The sequence below is a fragment of the Lygodium microphyllum genome, chromosome 15 (genome assembly GCF_053477565.2).
Source record: "Lygodium microphyllum isolate KBCC chromosome 15, Lygodium_microphyllum_v1.1.10, whole genome shotgun sequence".
NCBI lineage: Eukaryota > Viridiplantae > Streptophyta > Polypodiopsida > Schizaeales > Lygodiaceae > Lygodium > Lygodium microphyllum.
The window spans coordinates 65,484,406-65,502,569 of record NC_141149.1 but is presented as its reverse complement, the minus strand read 5'-3'; the positions used below and the strand labels follow the sequence as shown (position 1 = coordinate 65,502,569).

At 46.6% G+C, this 18,164-nt stretch overlaps 1 protein-coding gene across 2 annotated transcripts in view; it reads left to right on the top strand.

Annotated features, from left to right (window-relative positions):
- Window positions 1–18,164, top strand: part of LOC148024620 (uncharacterized) — a 164,352-nt gene that overhangs the window by 93,144 nt on the left and 53,044 nt on the right. For both annotated transcript variants that reach the window (XM_087694248.1, XM_087694247.1), the window contains exons 6-7: window positions 16,444–16,604; window positions 16,797–16,872. In XM_087694248.1, coding sequence (XP_087550374.1) covers window positions 16,444–16,604; window positions 16,797–16,872 — 237 coding nt within the window. The remainder of the gene's footprint in view (window positions 1–16,443; window positions 16,605–16,796; window positions 16,873–18,164) is intronic.

Here is an 18,164-nt window from a genome sequence, read left to right as displayed (position 1 = left end):
ACCTCCCCTCGTCGTTCTCCATCAGTAGAAGACTCTGGAATGTCCACCGGTGGTAACTTCTCAGAAGGATCCGGTGGAACAGTAGACTCTGTGTCAGAAACAGAATCATAATCAAACGGCACAGGCTCCAGTGGAACTGTAGAAGGAGCCAAACTCTCCCCTGGATCTCCAAGAACGGGATGCTCCTCACCCGTTGAAGAAGCCGGAACCTCCACAAACCGCACATCACGGCTAGTATATACATCCCGCTTGACGGGATCATACAGTCGGTAGCCTTGGGACTGGGAGCTGTAGCCAACAAATACCTGTTTTCGGGAAGCCGCTTCAAATTTGTCACGGTGAGCCTTGGGAATGTGAACATAGGCATCACACCCAAAGACTCGAAAGTAAGAAACATCTGGCTTCGTCCCAAAATAAGCCTCAAATGGAGTCATCCCTTCCACGGCCGAAGTAGGGGATCGATTAAGAATGTGGACTGCAGTAGCCACAGCCTCGGCCCACAGAACCCGAGGGGTCTGTCGGTGCTCCATCATGGTGCGCGCCATCTCGATCACACTGCGGTTCTTCCGTTCTAGAATACCATTTTCTTGAGGAGTATTGGTATTGGCAAACTCCTGGTGAATTCCTCTATCTGCACAAAACCGAGCAAATTCATTAGACACAAATTCACCTCCCTTGTCGGATCGCAAGGTCTTCAACTTCCGGCCTGATCGGTTCTCCTCAAAGAGAAGCCAATCCTTGAAGTGCGAGAAAGCTTCTGACTTTAGTGCCAAGAAATAGGCCCATGTCATCCTGCTGTAGTCATCCACGATCAGCATGAAGTACGAGCTCCCACGCAGGGACTCATTCCTCATAGGGCCACATAGATCCGTAGATACTAGCTCCATCGGTGAAGTAGACCGCCGCGAAGCTGTGTGGGGAATGGCATCCCGATGCTGCTTCCCCCGTATGCAGGAGACACATGGCTGTTGGCTCACCACTATATTCGGCAACGCTCGAACAAGCTGTCCACGTGACGCCTTCCGAAGATAGTCATAGTTCAGGTGACCAAACCGAGCATGCCATAATTCAGACTGTGACTGTGAGGTAAGGAGAAGAGTAGAGAGGGCAGTGGAAGACTTCAGTTTGTAAATGCCGTTCTCCTCATATCCAGATGATAGAACCTTCCTCGATTCACGATCAAGGACTCGCACTGTAGAACTGTCAAACTCCACCAGAAGACCAAGGGAGCAAATCTTATGAACTGAAAGGAGATGGTACCCCAATCCTGGTACATGCAAAACCTCTGAGGTATGGGTGCCACCTCGTCCATCCGGAATAAGCTGCATCTTACCCCGACCTGCAATAGAAACTGAAGAGCTGTCTCCAATGAGAACCTGCCCACGCGAAGGTCGCAGCTGGGCAACACCATCTGATGAAGGAGTCATGTGCCGTGAGGCACCACTATCAATAATCCACTCTCGAGATTGGGGAGCCGCCATCGCAGCATCAGAAGCATTCGGTGAAGCATCCTCAATGACAACTAAATGTAGAAATGCAGCTGATGAGGGTGCAGCCACCTCTCCAGAATCCTTGGTTTCCTTCTTCTTGGTGTCCTTCGAGTCTTTGTCAGGGCAATCCTTTTTCCAATGGCCAGTCTTTCCACAAATATGGCATGTGGAGTCTTTGTCCTTGTCCTTCTCCTTGTCCTTCTTGGACTTGTTATCCCCCTTCTTCTTCTTTTGGTCCTTCCCCTTCTTCTGAGAGGCTTGACCTGTCAACGCCTCTGTCTTGGAAGCATTCTGTCCCTTTAGCTGTTCCTCTTGGTCCAAGACCATAGGAACCAACTCTTCCCACCGAAGAGTAGACTCTCGCCCCGAAGCAATAAGGGCAGAGTAAAATGTACCGAATCGTGGCGGCAACTGGGACAAGAGTGTAATCGCCATGTCTTCGGAGGAAATTGGCTTGCCCGCATTCTGAACCTGCATCTGTAGCTGCCTTAGCTTGTTAATGTGTTCCCTTAGCGAAGAAGACTTATTGACGGACAAGGTCCGCATCTGTACCTCCAAAGAAACCCTCTTCATCAGGGTCATCCGATTGTACATTTGATCAAGGTCCAGCCATATCTCACGAGCTACCGTCAAGTGCTCAATGTGAGCGATCACGGCTGTAGTGCATGATAGAAAGAGAAAGGATCGAATCCTGGCATTCAGTTTGTCCCAATGAGACTGGGCCCTGGCCAACTCCGCACGAGCATCGGAAGAGAGTTTGGACTCATCTCTTACCGAAGGCCGGTCAATATCTTCCTGTACCAACTCCGCCAAATCATAGGACTCCAGAATGGCCAACATCATAACGCGCCAAATGCGGTAGTTGTCGCCGTCGAGCTTCTGATCTGTAGGAAGAGCCGGTAGGACAGGCACCTTCCGGTCCATAATCGCCTGGAACTCCAAGTCCATCTCTGTAGACATGTTCACCTGCAATGCCTTCTCAAACGCAAAAGCAGCCCCCTGTGACTGAGTAAACTCAGCCTGCTAAGGCTCTTCCGCGTCCCGAAGCTTCTTCACCCGCCGGAGGCGATGAAAAAGCAAAACCTGCACTTTTAGGTTGAAAACTCAAACTTTCTCCGCGTCAAACAGCAGTAAACAGCAGCAAATCCACCACTTGTACTCCTTTCCTGTGCGCCCACACTCGTTTCAGCCTTGTTCCAAGGCGCAGCCCTCCTGTCTGCCCTTAAACGCAAAAAACGCAAATTTGTGTTGCGATGGAAACTCCTTTTCAGGTTGATTCTGCGCTCAGTCAGCCCTCAAACACTGCTCTGATACCATGTCAGAGTGCAGCGGTGCGGAAGCGTAGGACTGAGAGAGAGAGAACGCAGAGAGAAAAGGGAGAGAAAGAGACAGTGTACAATGAAGATCTGCTGTATAAAGAATGCTGAATACAAAGATATACACGGGCGCAGTGCGCTGGACTGCGTGTCTCCACCTCGACGATGCAACCTGCTGTCCACCTCGAAGTCTGCTGCAGTCTGCACTGTCTGCTGTCTGAAATCTGTGAACAGAGACAGAAATCTGCACGGCACCGGTCTGTAATCTGCGACAGAGAATAGTGGCCAGACTGCTGAAAACGTCAGCAATAAATAGGCGAAAAATCACCTAGAACGGGGCTCAAAAATGGGGCGCAGCCTGATAAAAATGGCTGCAGGCAGCACAGTCCGACTGTGCAGCTGGTCCGACTGCTGGACCAGCTGTGCTGCTGCCTAAAAAACAGGCTATGAACTCTAACAGCTTTTTCCCTGGAATAGCAAAACCTTCGGGTTGTTTCATGTACAACTCTTCATCTAGGTCACCATGAAGAAAAGCAGTCTTCACATCCATTTGATCCAATTCTAAATCCAAGGATGCAGTGAGAGCAAACAAAACACGGAGTGTAGTCATCTTCACCACTGGTGAAAAAACCTCTTGGAAGTCTTTACTTTCCTTTTGTATATAGCCGTTAGCAATCAAACATGCCTTGTATTTGGGCTTCCCATCAATACATTTCACCTTATAAACCCATTTGCTAGGAATAGCCTTCCTATGCTTGGGCAAAGGTACAAGCTCCCATGTGTTGTTTCGCATATAGAGATCTCATCTCTTCCTGCATAGCAAGCTCCTACTTTCTCTTATTTTCACATGACAGTGCCTCTTTAAATGTCAAAGGCGTTCATCAATCAATAAAATTCAATCCAAAGATGGCTGAAACCTCTATGGCTGCCTTCTGACCCATGTAGACCTTACCCAGTGATCTGTGTTGATAGGCAATGGGCCTACATCCTCAGGTATATATATGCACACCATCACCTGGTGACTAATTTTCAGCATTTTCTTGCTGCTATAACCTGTTTTCAGCATGTTCTTCTTACTGTCCTATTCCATCATGTGCATCAATTTGTTGTCCATTATCTTGTGGCTGTAGCACAATAGGTTGCTGCTCATTTTCAGCATCAAAAGGAACAGAATCTTCAGCTAATGGTTGCTGAAGGGCTGGCTGTTCATGCTGAAACGTGACCTTCTTCTTGTCAAGGTCACCATGTGTAGCATTTTTCAGTAACTTTGCCTCATTAAATACTATGTCTCGACTGCGTACTATCTTCCTATCCTGAGGAAGCCAAACTCTATACCCCATCTCTCCCTTATCTCCATATCCCATGAAGATGCCCTTGATGGATTTCATGTCTAGTTTAGTTCTTTGATTTACAGGAATATGCATAAAAGCGTCACAACCAAAGACACGCAAATGGTCATATGAAGTAGGTTTGCGGGATCAAACCTCTTCAGGAATGCCATTTTCCAATGCACGATTGGGAGAGCGATTGCACACATGAACTGCAGTTTTAAGAGCCTCTTCCCAAAACTGGTGCGGGAGATTAGCTGTGGACAATATGCATCTGACTCTCTCACAAAGTGTGCAATTATATCTTTTAGCCATGCCATTTGATGTAGGGTTGTAAGTGTTAGCCTGCTCTTCTTGAGTCTCAGTCTGTCATCTCCTGGTTGTGAGCTCCTGTCAGAGTCTGACAGGAGACAGAGGAGCTCTGTCAGGACTTTTTTGTGGCTGCTCTAGGCAGCATGCAGTCCTGGGTTTGTTCCAGCCCAAACTGGGCTGTTTTTTGCCCTGACTACCCATTTTTCTGGGCAGTTAGGGCGGGCTGGTCGGCCAGTTTGCTGGCCTGGGGGCTATTTATAGCAGCCCCCCCAGTCAGTCCAGCATTGTTCTCTGCAGGTACAGCACTGCTCCCTCAGTCTCCGTCTCCGGCATTGGTGCTGCCTCTGCTTCCAGTCTGTCCTGGTTCCCTCACTGACTCTCCGGGCTGCGTGCAGGGACTGTTCTGTCCATTCCAGTGTATTCAGCATTCATCTCAGTCAGTGCAGACTTTCTTCCTTCATTCTCTGCTTTCTCTCTCCTCTTCTCTGTGTTCGTGTTCTTCTTCCGCTACGCACTCTCACATGGTATCATCGCTTGATTGAGAGCACGGAGGACGACCTTCAGGAGAGATATACATTACTGCTGCTGTCAACAGATCCACAACAGCCAGGCGACTGCTTCAGGAGGCTGCCAACAGTTTCATCCCAGCCAGGTGACTGTATCAGGAGGCTGTTCAGCCTGCGTTTGCTGTCCACGCTGATTGCAGGGGCTGCCACGTCATCCAGCGTCGCAGCAACCTTGCGTTTGCAGCCAGGCGGCCTCTCCTGCTGCTGGGCGACCTCCCTACAGGCTGCGTTTTGCTGTTCTGCAGGTCGCGTTCACCCCAGGCTACTCCTTTCCTGCTGGCGACCTCTGTCCGGGCTGTTTCTTGGTGCTGGTGGTCTCTTTTCTGGTGTTCGACATCAGATCTCTTTGCGTTTTGCTGATCCAGGTGTTTGTAGGCACTCTCTGCATGGACACTTGCACATTCTTTCAGTATGGCCTTGAGATTTTAAGAGATTCTACCATCTTAAGAAACTCTTCCTATTGATTTTTTATATTAGCAATCAAGTCTTATATTTCCTTTGTTTATAGGTGGCTTTCCATGTGTGGAAATCATGACAAGATCCCATTGATCATTTGTCTCTATTGTGTTCTCAGTGGAGATCATCCACATGGATAGCCTTGTCAAGGACATCATTTATGCTAGCATCCTCTTTATACATAAATTCTAGGGTTAGGCCATCCCTCTTGGGCATCCAACCCTTTTACTAGTCCAATGAGCCAATTGACTAGTCATCTCTTATTGCAGCAAGACTGCATCAGATGTGCGGATGCCTTCCTTGATTCCCTCTATCCAGGTGCCGATTCTCCCTTCCTTTCCGAAGGAAGACAAGTTGGATGGTTCCAACTACTCCCTATGGTCATGCAAGGTTGCTTGCATCCTCGATACATTTGACCTTTGGGAGCTTGTTTCTTCGCCCGTCGACCGACCCCCCGTGGATTCGTCCGATGGCACCTCTATGGACCGTGCAGCCTTATGGGATAGGCTCAACTCTCGAGCCCGTTCCTTTCTTTTTATGAGTCTATATGATTCTGTCCTTGTACATGTTCACAGGTTAAAGACCGCGGCGGAAGTATGGACAAAGCTTGCGTCTTTGTATCAGCACAAGACATTTGCCCACAAGATTTCCCTGGAGAAGAAGTTGCGGATGCTCAGTCTTGATGGTTCTTCTTCCATGAAGGAGCACATCACGAAGATGGAGGATATGCGAGGCGAGCTAGCCTCTCTTGGTCGTCTGATATCGTCTGAGGATATGGCGATGATTCTGTTGACTCAGCTGCCATCACCCCATTATGATGTTTTCTACACCAGCCTCATCACTTCGAGGACCCGTGAGACACTCCTATGGGAGGAGCTTTCCCCGCTTGTCTTGGAGCATGACGAGCGCCTCAAAGAGGTGGGAGCCAGTGGCTCCACCAAGGCATTTACGGCCGGCACAGGTGGCGGCAAGAAGAAGAAAACAAAGAAGGAGAAGGCCAAGGACACGAAGGAGGAGGACAAGAAGGATGCGAAGGAGAAAAAGCCCAAGTGTCCCCATTGTGGGAAGGGCACTCATCCCGAGGAGAAGTGTTGGCAGAAGTACCCCCATTTGAAGCCTAAGGAGAAGGACTCGAAGGCGGCCCCAGCCACAACAGAATCTGCATTTGTGCATCTCTTTGTTGAGGAAGACACTGCCCTAGCTTCTACCACCCAGGAGAAGCCTTGGCTTGTCGACAGTGGAGCATCTTCACATATGACCTTCCGTCAGGATTGGCTTCAGGATCTTCGTTCCAGAGGGGGTACAGTCACCATTGGTGACAATTCTACAGTTCCTGTTCGCGGAGTGGGGACTTTACCTATGTTTTCTGACAGGCGGTCTTCCTCCGCCAAAGTTCTCTATGTCCTTGATCTGGGTTTTAACCTATTATCTGTGCATGGTCTTACTCAGTTGGGTACCCGGGTCATTTTTACTCAGGATGCAGTCACCGTGGAGGATGCTTCTACAGGTGATGCTCTTTGGACAGGTTCACAGGAGGGTGGGCTTTATACGCTCACAGCCTTGGCTGCGCGGACTTCCCATGAGCTTGGGCTGCTTTGGCATGCTCGGTATGGCCATTTAAACCTCGATTCTCTTCGCCGGGCTTCTAGGAGCAAGATGGTGGAGGAACTTCCTGATTTCCCTCCTCTTCACACATTATGCCCTAGCTGCTTGAGGGGCAAGCAGCACCGGCAGCCTCACCCGCAGGTTGCTTCTAGGCGGGCTACTTCTCCGCTTGAGTTGGTTCATACCGACCTTTGCGGACCTATGGGCACGGCCTCCCTTAGGAAGGCCAAGTATTTGATGCTGATTGTGGACGACTTTAGTCGTTATGTGTGGCCTTATTTCTTGGAGTACAAGAGCGAGGCGTACTCCCGTTTCTGTGAGTGGCAGGTGTTTGTGGAGACCCAAACCACTTCCAAGGTTCGTGGTGTTCGAGTTGATCACGGTGGAGAGTTTACTTCTCATCTTTTCTCTCAGTTTTGCAGGGATCATGGTATTCGGGTGGAGTATTCCCATCCGAACACACCATCAGAGAATGGTGTGGTGGAGCGTGCGAATCGGACCATGATTGAGATGGCCCGATCTATGCTGGAGCATAGGAGTCTTCCTCATTTCCTTTGGGGTGAGGCGGTGGCTACAGCGGTGCATATACGCAACCGCTCTCCGACTTCGGCATTACAGGACATGACTCCGTATGAGGCTTTCTTTGGGAAGAAGCCTTCCGTGTCCCATTTTCACATCTTTGGGTGCGATGCTTTTGTCCATGTGGACAAGAAGAAGAGGAAGACGAAGTTCGACTCTAAGTCGCGAAAGCTTATCTTCGTTGGTTATAGCACGACCACGAAGGGATATCGGCTCTATGACCCGACGACGCGGACGATTGAGGTGAGCAGGGATGTGATCTTTGATGAGGCTTCGGCCTCTGAGGATTCGATTGATGGTTCTCTTACAGATGTTTCTTTATCATCGACAGACCCCCCCTCCCCACCCCCCCCCCCCCCCCCCCACCTTCTCTCCCTTCACTTCCTTCCAGGATGCCCCTTAGCACCCCCCCTATTCCTCCTCCTTTGGCTTCCCTTTTCCCCTTGGTGGATGTGCCTTCGTCTACTACGAGCTCTTCTACCGCCACTTCGGGATCTTCACGGGATATAGAGCCTTCTTCAGATGCGGAGGATCTACCTTCACTCGGTGAGGGGGAGTCCCTCTCCGATTTGGGTGCTTTACAGGTTCCGGAGGTCCCCCGGTCTCCCTCCCAGCCGCCGCAGGAGTCTCTCCGGATTCCTTTATGGTATCGCCGGCTCATGCAGGATTCAGGTGTTACCCACTTTTCTGCTTCTTCTACAGGTCCACGACGATCAGCCCGTTTACAGGCCCAGCGGGACAGTTCACTATGTGTGAACTATGCTCTTATGTCACAGATTCTTCAGGATTCCGAGCCTTCCACAGTGGAGGAGGCTCTTGCACAGGATATTTGGAGACAGGCTATGCAGGCCGAGCTCGATTCCATCGAGCGAAACCATACGTGGGAGCTTGTACCGCGTCCCGCGAAACGGAAGGTGATTGGTGTGAAATGGGTCTTTAAGACCAAATATCTTGCAGATGGCTCCTTGGACAAGCATAAAGCTAGGCTTGTTGCCAAGGGTTTTGCTCAGCGTGCAGGGTTGGATTACTTTGAGACTTTTGCTCCTACAGCCAGGATGTCCACCATCCGAGTTCTTTTGGCTCTTGCTGCTCACCACCGGTGGCCTGTCTATCAGATGGACGTCAAGTCTGCTTTTCTGAATGGCGTTCTTGAGGAGGAGATTTATGTTTCACAGCCTCCTGGTTTTCTTGTGCAGGGGAAGGAGGATCATGTCTACAGGCTGCGGAAGGCTCTTTATGGCGTCAAGCAGGCTCCTCGTGCTTGGTACCAGCGGATTGACCGCTTCTTTCTACAGAGTGGCTTTGCGCGCTCCGCTTATGATCCCAACCTCTACTTTCGGGTTGTGGATTCTCTTTCGGTGTTCCTCATCTTGTATGTGGATGATCTTATCATTATAGGGAGCGCCACTCAGCAGGTGGAGCATACACGGTCCATTTTACAGCAGGAGTTTGACATGACGGATCTAGGGATCCTTCACTTCTTTCTAGGTCTGGAGATCTATCAGATGGCACAGGGCATTTTTATCTCACAGCACAGGTACATCTCCGAGCTTCTTTCGGAGTTTGATATGGCTGATTGTCGGCCTATTTCATGCCCCATGGACCCTGAGTCCAAGCTTTTGACAGCAGGAGTTCCTCTTACTGATCCCACCCGTTACAGGTGCCTTGTCGGCTCTCTTATCTGGCTGCTTCACACTAGGCCGGATATCTCTTTTGTGGTGGCTTTATTGTCTTCTTTTATGCAGACTCCTACCCAGGATCACTGGCAGGCGGCCTTGCGGGTTCTTCGCTATTTGCAGGGGACTCGATCCTTCGGGATCATGTATGGAGATGGGATTACTCTTTTTGGATGGAGTGATTCTGATTGGGCAGGTGATGTGGATTCGAGACGATCCACTACAGGTTATGCTTTCACCCTTGGTTCTGGTGCTGTCTCTTGGAGCAGCAAGAAGCAGCCTAGTGTGGCACTTTCTTCTACAGAGGCTGAGTATCGGGCCCTATGTTCGACCGCTATGGGGGTGTTAGCCTGCTCTTCTTCAGTCCCAGTCTGTCATCTCCTGGTTGTGAGCTCCTGTCAGAGTCTGACAGGAGACAGAGGAGCTCTGTCAGGACATTTTTGTGGCTGCTCTAGGCAGCATGCAGTCCTGGGTTTGTTCCAGCCCAAACTGGGCTGTTTTTTGCCCTGACTGCCCATTTTTCTGGGCAGTCGGCCAGATCTGGCCATAGTCGGCCAGATCTGGCTGGTCGGCCAAATCTGGCCAGGTCGGCCAGTTTGGCTGGTCGGCCAGTTTGCTGGCCTGGGGGCTATTTATAGCAGCCCCCCCAGTCAGTCCAGCATTGTTCTCTGCAGGTACAGCACTGCTCCCTCAGTCTCCGTCTCCGGCATTGGTGCTGCCTTTGCTTCCAGTCTGTCCTGGTTCCCTCACTGACGCTCCGGGCTGCGTGCAGGGACTGTTCTGTCCATTCCAGTGTATTCAGCATTCATCTCAGTCAGTGCAGACTTTCTTCCTTCATTCTCTGCTTTCTCTCTCCTCGCCTCTGTGTTCGTGTTCTTCTTCCGCTACGCACTCTCACAGTAAGGGGCTGCCAATTCCCTCTTAATGCCATGCATCTCACAAAATCTTTTAAACTCATTAGAGATATACTCACCCCCATTATCCGTTCTTATAGCTTTTAACTTAAGTCCTTTCTATGTGGTAGCAAAGGCAAGAAACCCTTTAAAAGTATCAAACACTTCCTTTTTGCTCTTTAATATATATACCCATGACTTTCTATTGAAATCATCAATAAAAGTGACAAAGTACCGTGTACCCCCATGTGAATTAACATACATAGTGCATACATGTGAATGTACTAAATCAAGAGCATTGGACTTAACAACACTAGAGTAATAAGGAGAACTTCCCCTGTTTTTCATATATGCAATCATTACAAAAGTCGATAGCAGAGCCTTTTACATCAAATCTCCCTAAAGAGGAGAGAACTTGAAGGCCTTTCTGGCTCATATGACCAAGTCTTTTATGCCAAAGTTCCATCTGTGAATGAACTTTAGCCACAACCAAAAACTTGCCAAGTAATGCTTTACAATGCAAATAATACAAAGTCTCCTTTTTTTGCTGCCTTTAACAATCAACATAGAGCCCTTGTGGATCTTCCAAGATCCACCACCAAAGGTAGTAAAATATCCTCTTGCATCAAGCTATCCAACTGATAGTAGACTTTTCTTTATGCTAGGTACATATCTGACATTATGCAAAATCAGCTCTTGACCATTTTCAAGGGCCAAGTGAATGGTACCTACACCCTCTATTTCACATGCATAATTGTTGCCCAAGTAAACCTTGCTCAGGCAACCTGAAGTGTAATGACTCCAAAGAGAGAGTGACATGAAAAGAGGCACCGCTGTCCACTATCCATGATTGAGACAGCCCATCGTGAGCTGAAAGTAAAACATCAATCACATCCTTTTTAGTGATGTGCATATCACCTGCTACTGCCGTAATATCTGTATCATTACATGAGACTGCAACAAGAATCTCTCCAGTGTCAGAGAGCTCTTCAATAACCACACTAGATGTAACATTTGCCTTTGCAACTTCTTTTGAGGGAGAGCTGTCATCATCTTTCTTGTCATTCTTCTTTTTCTTTCCTTTTGTTTCTTTCTTTCTTGCTCTTTCTTGTAGTAGCCACAATCGGGCTTTTTATGCCCTTTACGTCCATATTGATAGCAAGTGACATCCTGTTGTTTGCCCTTGCTTTTACTTCTGCTTTTGCCTTTATTTCTTGCATTACCCCTTTTTTCTGACCTGCCTCTAAGGTGATAGGTTGAACCACTACTTTCTCCAGTGGACTTTCTTCTAATCTCCTCATTGAGAATAGAGCCTCTAACACCATCGAAAGTTAAAGCAGGGTTGTTGCTCAATGAAACAACCAAAGACTCCTAGTTATCAGGCAAAGTCACCAACAAGAAAATGGCCTTCAATTTATCATTGAAGGGCTACAAACCAAAGTCCTGTAACTGGCTCAAAATCCCTGTGAAAGCACTCAAATGCTCTGATACGGGCTTAAACTCATTCAACTCCATGTTTATGAGCTTGCGCATAAGATGATCTTGATTTATTGGAGTTGTATTTTCATAAGTATCCATTAACTTTTTCCATATGGCATAAGCTATATCAAGACGCTTAATGTCCGTAAGTACATCATCAGATACGACCATTTTAATGTATGCAATGGCCTTCTTGTTGAGTCTAGCCCAATCCTCATTTGTCATAGCTGCAAGCTTGACTTCCAAGAGAGCATCATCACCATCTTTGAGAAACAAAATGCCTTGCATCCTGTCCTTCCACAAATAAAAAACAGTGCCATCAAATCTCTTGATTTCAAGAAGGGATTTTGTGTCACTGCTGCTTGAAGCATTTGCAGCCATTGTTTAGCAATGTACCCAAAAAAAAAATTGCAATTTATAACAGCAAACAATGAGCTGAATGTTTAGTTAATATCAGCCCAAATTTTCAGGCAATGAGAACAAGGTTTAATCCAAGTACATGTACAGCAGTAGGATTGATGACTTTCAGTAGTATAACTGAAATTTCAGCACATACTCAAAGCATACATCACTGCCAGGTGACTCCCACTTCAGTAGTATCACCAAAAGTACATCTGCAATAATCCCAAATCTGCAAATGATCACTAATACTGCTGCAAAATGATTGTTCAGCAATACATCAACTCAATGGAAGCTACCCAACTTATGTACTACATGCATATGTAACCAAGTACTTCTGATACACAAAAGAAACCAAGATTCTCTGCAATTTCTTCAATATTTCACAAGTGGGGAATGAATCTCATTGCTGACAGCACCAAGATTGCATCAACAATGTTTCCAATGTACATTTCAGACATCATTTTTGCCAAAATTCTCAAATTTCAGCAAAACCCACAAAATTTTATTGACAAATTTGAACCGATTGCATCATTACATAAAACCCGAGACCATAAAATGGGCAAAATTTTGGAACCAATGTGTACAATTTCTGCAATTTTCTGGTCAAATTGTCCTGCTATGTATAACCAATATCAAATATGGGAAAACCCCCAACTTTTTGGGCATAAAAATGCACTGGTTTGAAGACCGCGCTTGCACACGCGAACCAGGGCTTAGAACAAGCCACTTCACCATAAAATTGAAAGATAATCTGCCGATTGCATCATTACATAAACCCGAGACCATAAAATGGGCAAAATTTTGGAACCAATGTGTGCAATTTCTGCAATTTTCTGGTCAAATTGTCTTGCTATGTATAACCAATATCAGATATGGGAAAACCCCTAAATTTCGGGGCATAAAAATGCACTAGTTTAAAGACCGTGATTGCACACGCGAACCAGGGCTTAGAATAAGCCACTTCACCATAGAATTGAAAGATAATTTGCTAGTCGTCGCCTAACACGTGATGTGGTTGACTGCGCCTGTCCCCGTTGTGCTTTCATCAGGTCTGAACTGGTCGCCCGCTGGTCCCTGTCGTGTCCGCTGGTTCTTGTGTCTGCTGGTCGCCGCCCGGCACGTCAGGTCTTGTGGACGCCAGTCTCATTGGTCTACGCTGGTGTTGTTGGTCTCTATTTCTTTAGCTCAACCTGTGCGACCTGTGTTGATTGCTTCTTCCTCAGCTCTTTACTTTAGCTCGACTTGCCTCACACGTTGAGTGTTGTCCGTTGGCTAGATCTTGTATTGTGACCTGTGACACTCTTGGGAAGCGCGAATGCTGTAACCAAGGGCTCTGATACCAAAGTGGTGCATTGAAGTGCTTGCTAGAATACGAGCTTGGAATGAGCAGAGATAGAGCTGAGAGTTGAGAGCATTGAGTAAGAGTGTACCAGTGTGTTGCACAATACACAACGAATAAAAATGTATTTATATGTTAGGGTACAAGTAAAGGGTGTGTTCACACCTGTAAGTTTATACACGCGGGATAAATGGGAATTTACACCCGAAGAGGCTTTACATCCAACATCCTCATGCTTAAGCAACATACATTTAGGACATATGGGTAAAGCTCACTAGTGTTGATGACGTTGGGCTTGCAATGCATTGGCCACTTTATCAAACTTCGGAGGGAGGATGTAGAGCACAGTCCCCACAAGATGAGCCTCTAAAAGAGCGGATTGCATGCGTCAAAGTTGATCATGTACTTGTGTAACATCAAGCGAGAAAGATTGAATAGTATCCTTTTGCTCAAACTTCATGTGTTGGAGCTATCCATAAAGGGAAACTGCATGCATTGTCGAAGGGGTCTCATACAACATTTTAAGCTTCGTCTATATTATTGGAGAAGTCGTGCAAGAGGTGACAACAGGACGAACTCCTTTAGAGATACAATGAAGAAGAGCAGAATATGTACGGGCATCATTGTTATCCCATGTGAGCATGGCTTTTTCATAGTTGTCCTCGCGAAATCAATTGGAAGAGGAGAGCGGGGCTCAGGATGCTCAAAAGCTCCAGAAACAACGTACCATAACCGCTTCTGCACAAACCATGCTTTCATAATAGCACTCTAGGGGCAATGCCACAGGTGTAATCCACACATACAAGAACACTGGAGCATGAACCCTTAAGAGACCTAGAAGAAGATGAAATCAGGAAACCACAGCTAGAAGTGGAGGAAATCGCTAGAAGGCTCACAACTACAATACAAAAGCTCAAGACATGATAAGCACCCAACAGGGGAGCATTGATTGAAATTCCCACGACAAGCCCAACTAAAGAACTGGAAGCAAATCAAACAAAGCTCACATCTGTTCTTCAGGGCCATGTAATTTGTCATTAGTAAAACAGCAGGGGGGAGCCATCTGGAGAGGATAGGAAGAGAAAATTAAGGAAAGAAGAGGAGGGGGGAGAGAGAGAATACAGCCAAAGCATAGTGTAGACTGCACTGACAGGAGTTCACACACAGTGTAGGCAAGCTGATCACAAAATAATTGCTGCAAAATGACAAAGTTCGATCAAACACAGCCAGAAGGTGAAAATAACAGCTAGTAGAACCTGATAATACAGTTGCTCAGCCGATAGGAGTCAAAACACAGGCAGAACAGGCATTAAATGCAGCAGTAGCACAATAAACTAATGCAGAAATTGAAAATTGCAGACTGCTGGAGTCAAAATGCAGGTAGTAGGAGCAATTAGTGCAGTAAATGCAGACTACAGAGGCTGGAAACATGGCGATGTGCAGCAGACAGGTGTCGCCAGGCTAGAAGAAGGTGGCAGCAGTCAGAAGAAATCAATGATCAGCAATACAAGACTTGTAGTCAGCTGAAAACCTCGGCTCAACCCAAGGAGCATGTCCCTCCTCGTGAGGCCAACTCCCCTCCTACCTTGGAGACCAGGTGTAACCCACAAGGTTTTGGTGGCACCCATGGCCTTCCCCATAGCACCTATGAGCTGGGTGAGGCCCCTATGCGACATGATGAACCCATTCTCCCATCACCTATGACGAACCCTTCTAGCCCATCCTTGGGATAGCAGTTCCCCCGTAACGGAAGCTATATGCAAGGGCAAAATGCAAATTTTGGGTAGCATAGTATGCAGGGAGCACATGGGCAGCATGCACATGGCAATTTTGGGCAGCAAGGACCCAATGTTAAGTTTGGTTTACATGTATTGGATGGGCAGCATGGAAATTTTGGGCAGTAAGGCCCTAATGCAGGTGCACATGGGCAGCATGGGAATTTTGGACAGCAAGGCCTTAATAATTAGTTTGGCCCACACACCCATGGACATTTTGGTCAGCAAGGCATGTATGGGCATTATCACGGACATTATGAGTACCATGCATAGATCCTGAAATCTGATACCATTTCAGAAGTGAATGTAGCAGTGGAAGCATGAAAGAATGCTGAAATAGGCCACTGAACACAAGATAAAAGAGAGAAGACACAAGAACACTACAAAAGAAGAGAACTTAGAGATGTGCTTAGGACATGGAATCCATATATCAAACATGAGAGAATTGCATACAACAGTGAGTCATTGGCTGCATGGGCACTAGCACCAGCTCTCTCTCTCCACAGGGCATGCACTAGATTTGCAAGTGATGAATAAGTGAATGTGGAGGAGTCGTCTGAATAAATAGGCAGAAAAGAATGCAAATAATGCATCAAGTCGGTCAGCATAAAACGCCAAAATAATCACTAACGTGACCTCTAAAAAATGCCTAAATATCACTAGAATACTTGGCTCAGCCTAGACTCACACATGGGCTGACGAGACCGCTAACAAGAGGCACCCTTGCTTGATTGACCTCTCAAGGCCAAAGTCCTCTCCCTTCCACCCTCAAATGATCACCTTGCTGTGGCTATCCTAACAGCTTTGAGACATTGTCAGTTCATTTCTACAGAAAGCCCAACCCAAAAATGCCCCTCAAAATCCAAAAAATACCAAAACACCCTCAAATTTGGTCAACAATTCATAGACACAAGTGCCACTATTAGTGAGTGCAATCATTGTGTTTTTGTTTATAGCATTAAGAGAATCCTTGGTATATATAAAAGAATGGACTAGTCAAATTTTAGAGGGATTTGACCAAAAAAGATAAAAAGGTCTTTGGGATGCTTTGGAAATTTGAGGCGTGTTTTGAGAATTCCCACGAATTTGGGGGCATTTGGTGATTCTCTCGTTTATCTTATACCCAAATTCATCCTTCTCACTTCTACTGTCTGACAAGTAGCTCTGTTTAATGAGGTTTTTTGAGTGTTGAAGGTTCTTACATTTGTCATCTTTTAATTTTTATAGGTTGGCGACAGTCTCTACATATATTTGGAGCTTGTTTCTGGAGGTTCTATCTATAGATTACTGCAAGAGTTCAAAAGGTTTTCAGAACCTGTGATTCGGCGCTATACACGGCAGATTCTCCAGGGATTGCAGTACCTGCATAGCAGGAATACTGTTCACAGGTCAAAGTCTATCTTTCTCCTTTCTTTTGAAGTTCCAGGAACTCCTATGTATGTAGAGAGTGGGTTCTTTGCTCCAACCTGGAAATTACCAATAATATTATGCAGCATGCTAAAGTGGGGATGACAGATCTCTTTGTCTGATGTGTCTTTTCTTAGAATTGGAATATTCATGTGCTCGTGATCATATTGCAGGGATATCAAATGTGCAAACATTCTTGTGGATCAGGATGGAAAAGTAAAGCTGGCAGATTTTGGGATGGCAAAACTTGTATGGAATCATCACTCATATTTTACTTACTCTCTTGCTTAGTCTTTCCTCACAATTATAGGTGTTGACAAGGGTTGCATTTAGTAATTCGAAGCAGGCTTGTACAAGAACCAAGGCTGACAGGGTGCACATTATATTTTTGATAGTGAAAGTGACTGAAAAGCAAAGCACAGCAAACATCCAATCTATTGGGGAAGAAGTTTCAAGCAGTAACAAGGATTCAAGACTGGAGAAACAATAAACACAGAATAAAGTCCCGGAAGATGGCATCCAATCTGGGGGGGTTTGGGGTTATAGGAACATGGATATAAAACTGAAGAAAGGAAAAAGAGAAACACACTAAGAGCTCCTGTATTGCATTTTCTCTTCTCCTTGCACCCTTTCTCCTTACATGCGCCCACCTCTGTTCTGTCAAAATGAAGAAAAAGCCTGCCCTTTTGCATTCCCCTCTAGTCAACATCCCCCCTCCCTCCCTTCCCATTTCCTTCCCCATTTACATAGCTTTTGTAGCCATCTGGCAGTATGTTGTAGCCTCTCCTCCTTGACTTTACCCTCCCATCTCCTGGCTTCCTTTTTGACTGTTCTGTCCCTCTCCTCCATCCTCATGATATCTCAGCTCCCCTTGCCTTTTTGCAACAATTGCCTCCTATCTGGCTTGGCTCATGTACAAAAGTATGAATGTATTTGTTCTTTCCTGCGAGAGACTGCTTACATTGTGCTCAAGGTATGGCATCCATAGTTCAGAATTCCAAGGAAACACATATTCTTCCTTCTCTCACAGCCTGATGAATGACTAACAGAGCCGCATTCCAAATATGCATAACCTAGAATTGTTTGAAAGCTGTGCTTGGGTTCATTACATGTGTTGGATGCTAGTCTTGAGCTACATCATAAAGGCAACCTTTGCTTGAATGTGCAATATACAAGGTAGGACCTTCCTGACCAAAAGTCCTCAACAAAACATGGGTTCGAAGATGCCATTCACTCTATGTCTGATCTTTGCATTAGTCTCCCTCCTCAAATTGCGCATGGTATTGGCAGCAATCTTTAGATCCTAGGAGCCATGCAAGAAACAAGAGTGCCAAGATACAATATGTGCAACGACATTTCTTGAAAAGTCATCCACAGCCCACATCTGCATCATATGTATTCTCAATACAACCCAAGCTCCAAACTACTGGTTGCAAGCCAATATTGCTCAGAGCCTTGCTATGACACAATGGGAGCCTTGGAATATTCGTGATGAAACTATTAGCAGCCATGTATGTCGTACATAGTCATCTTCTACCTAT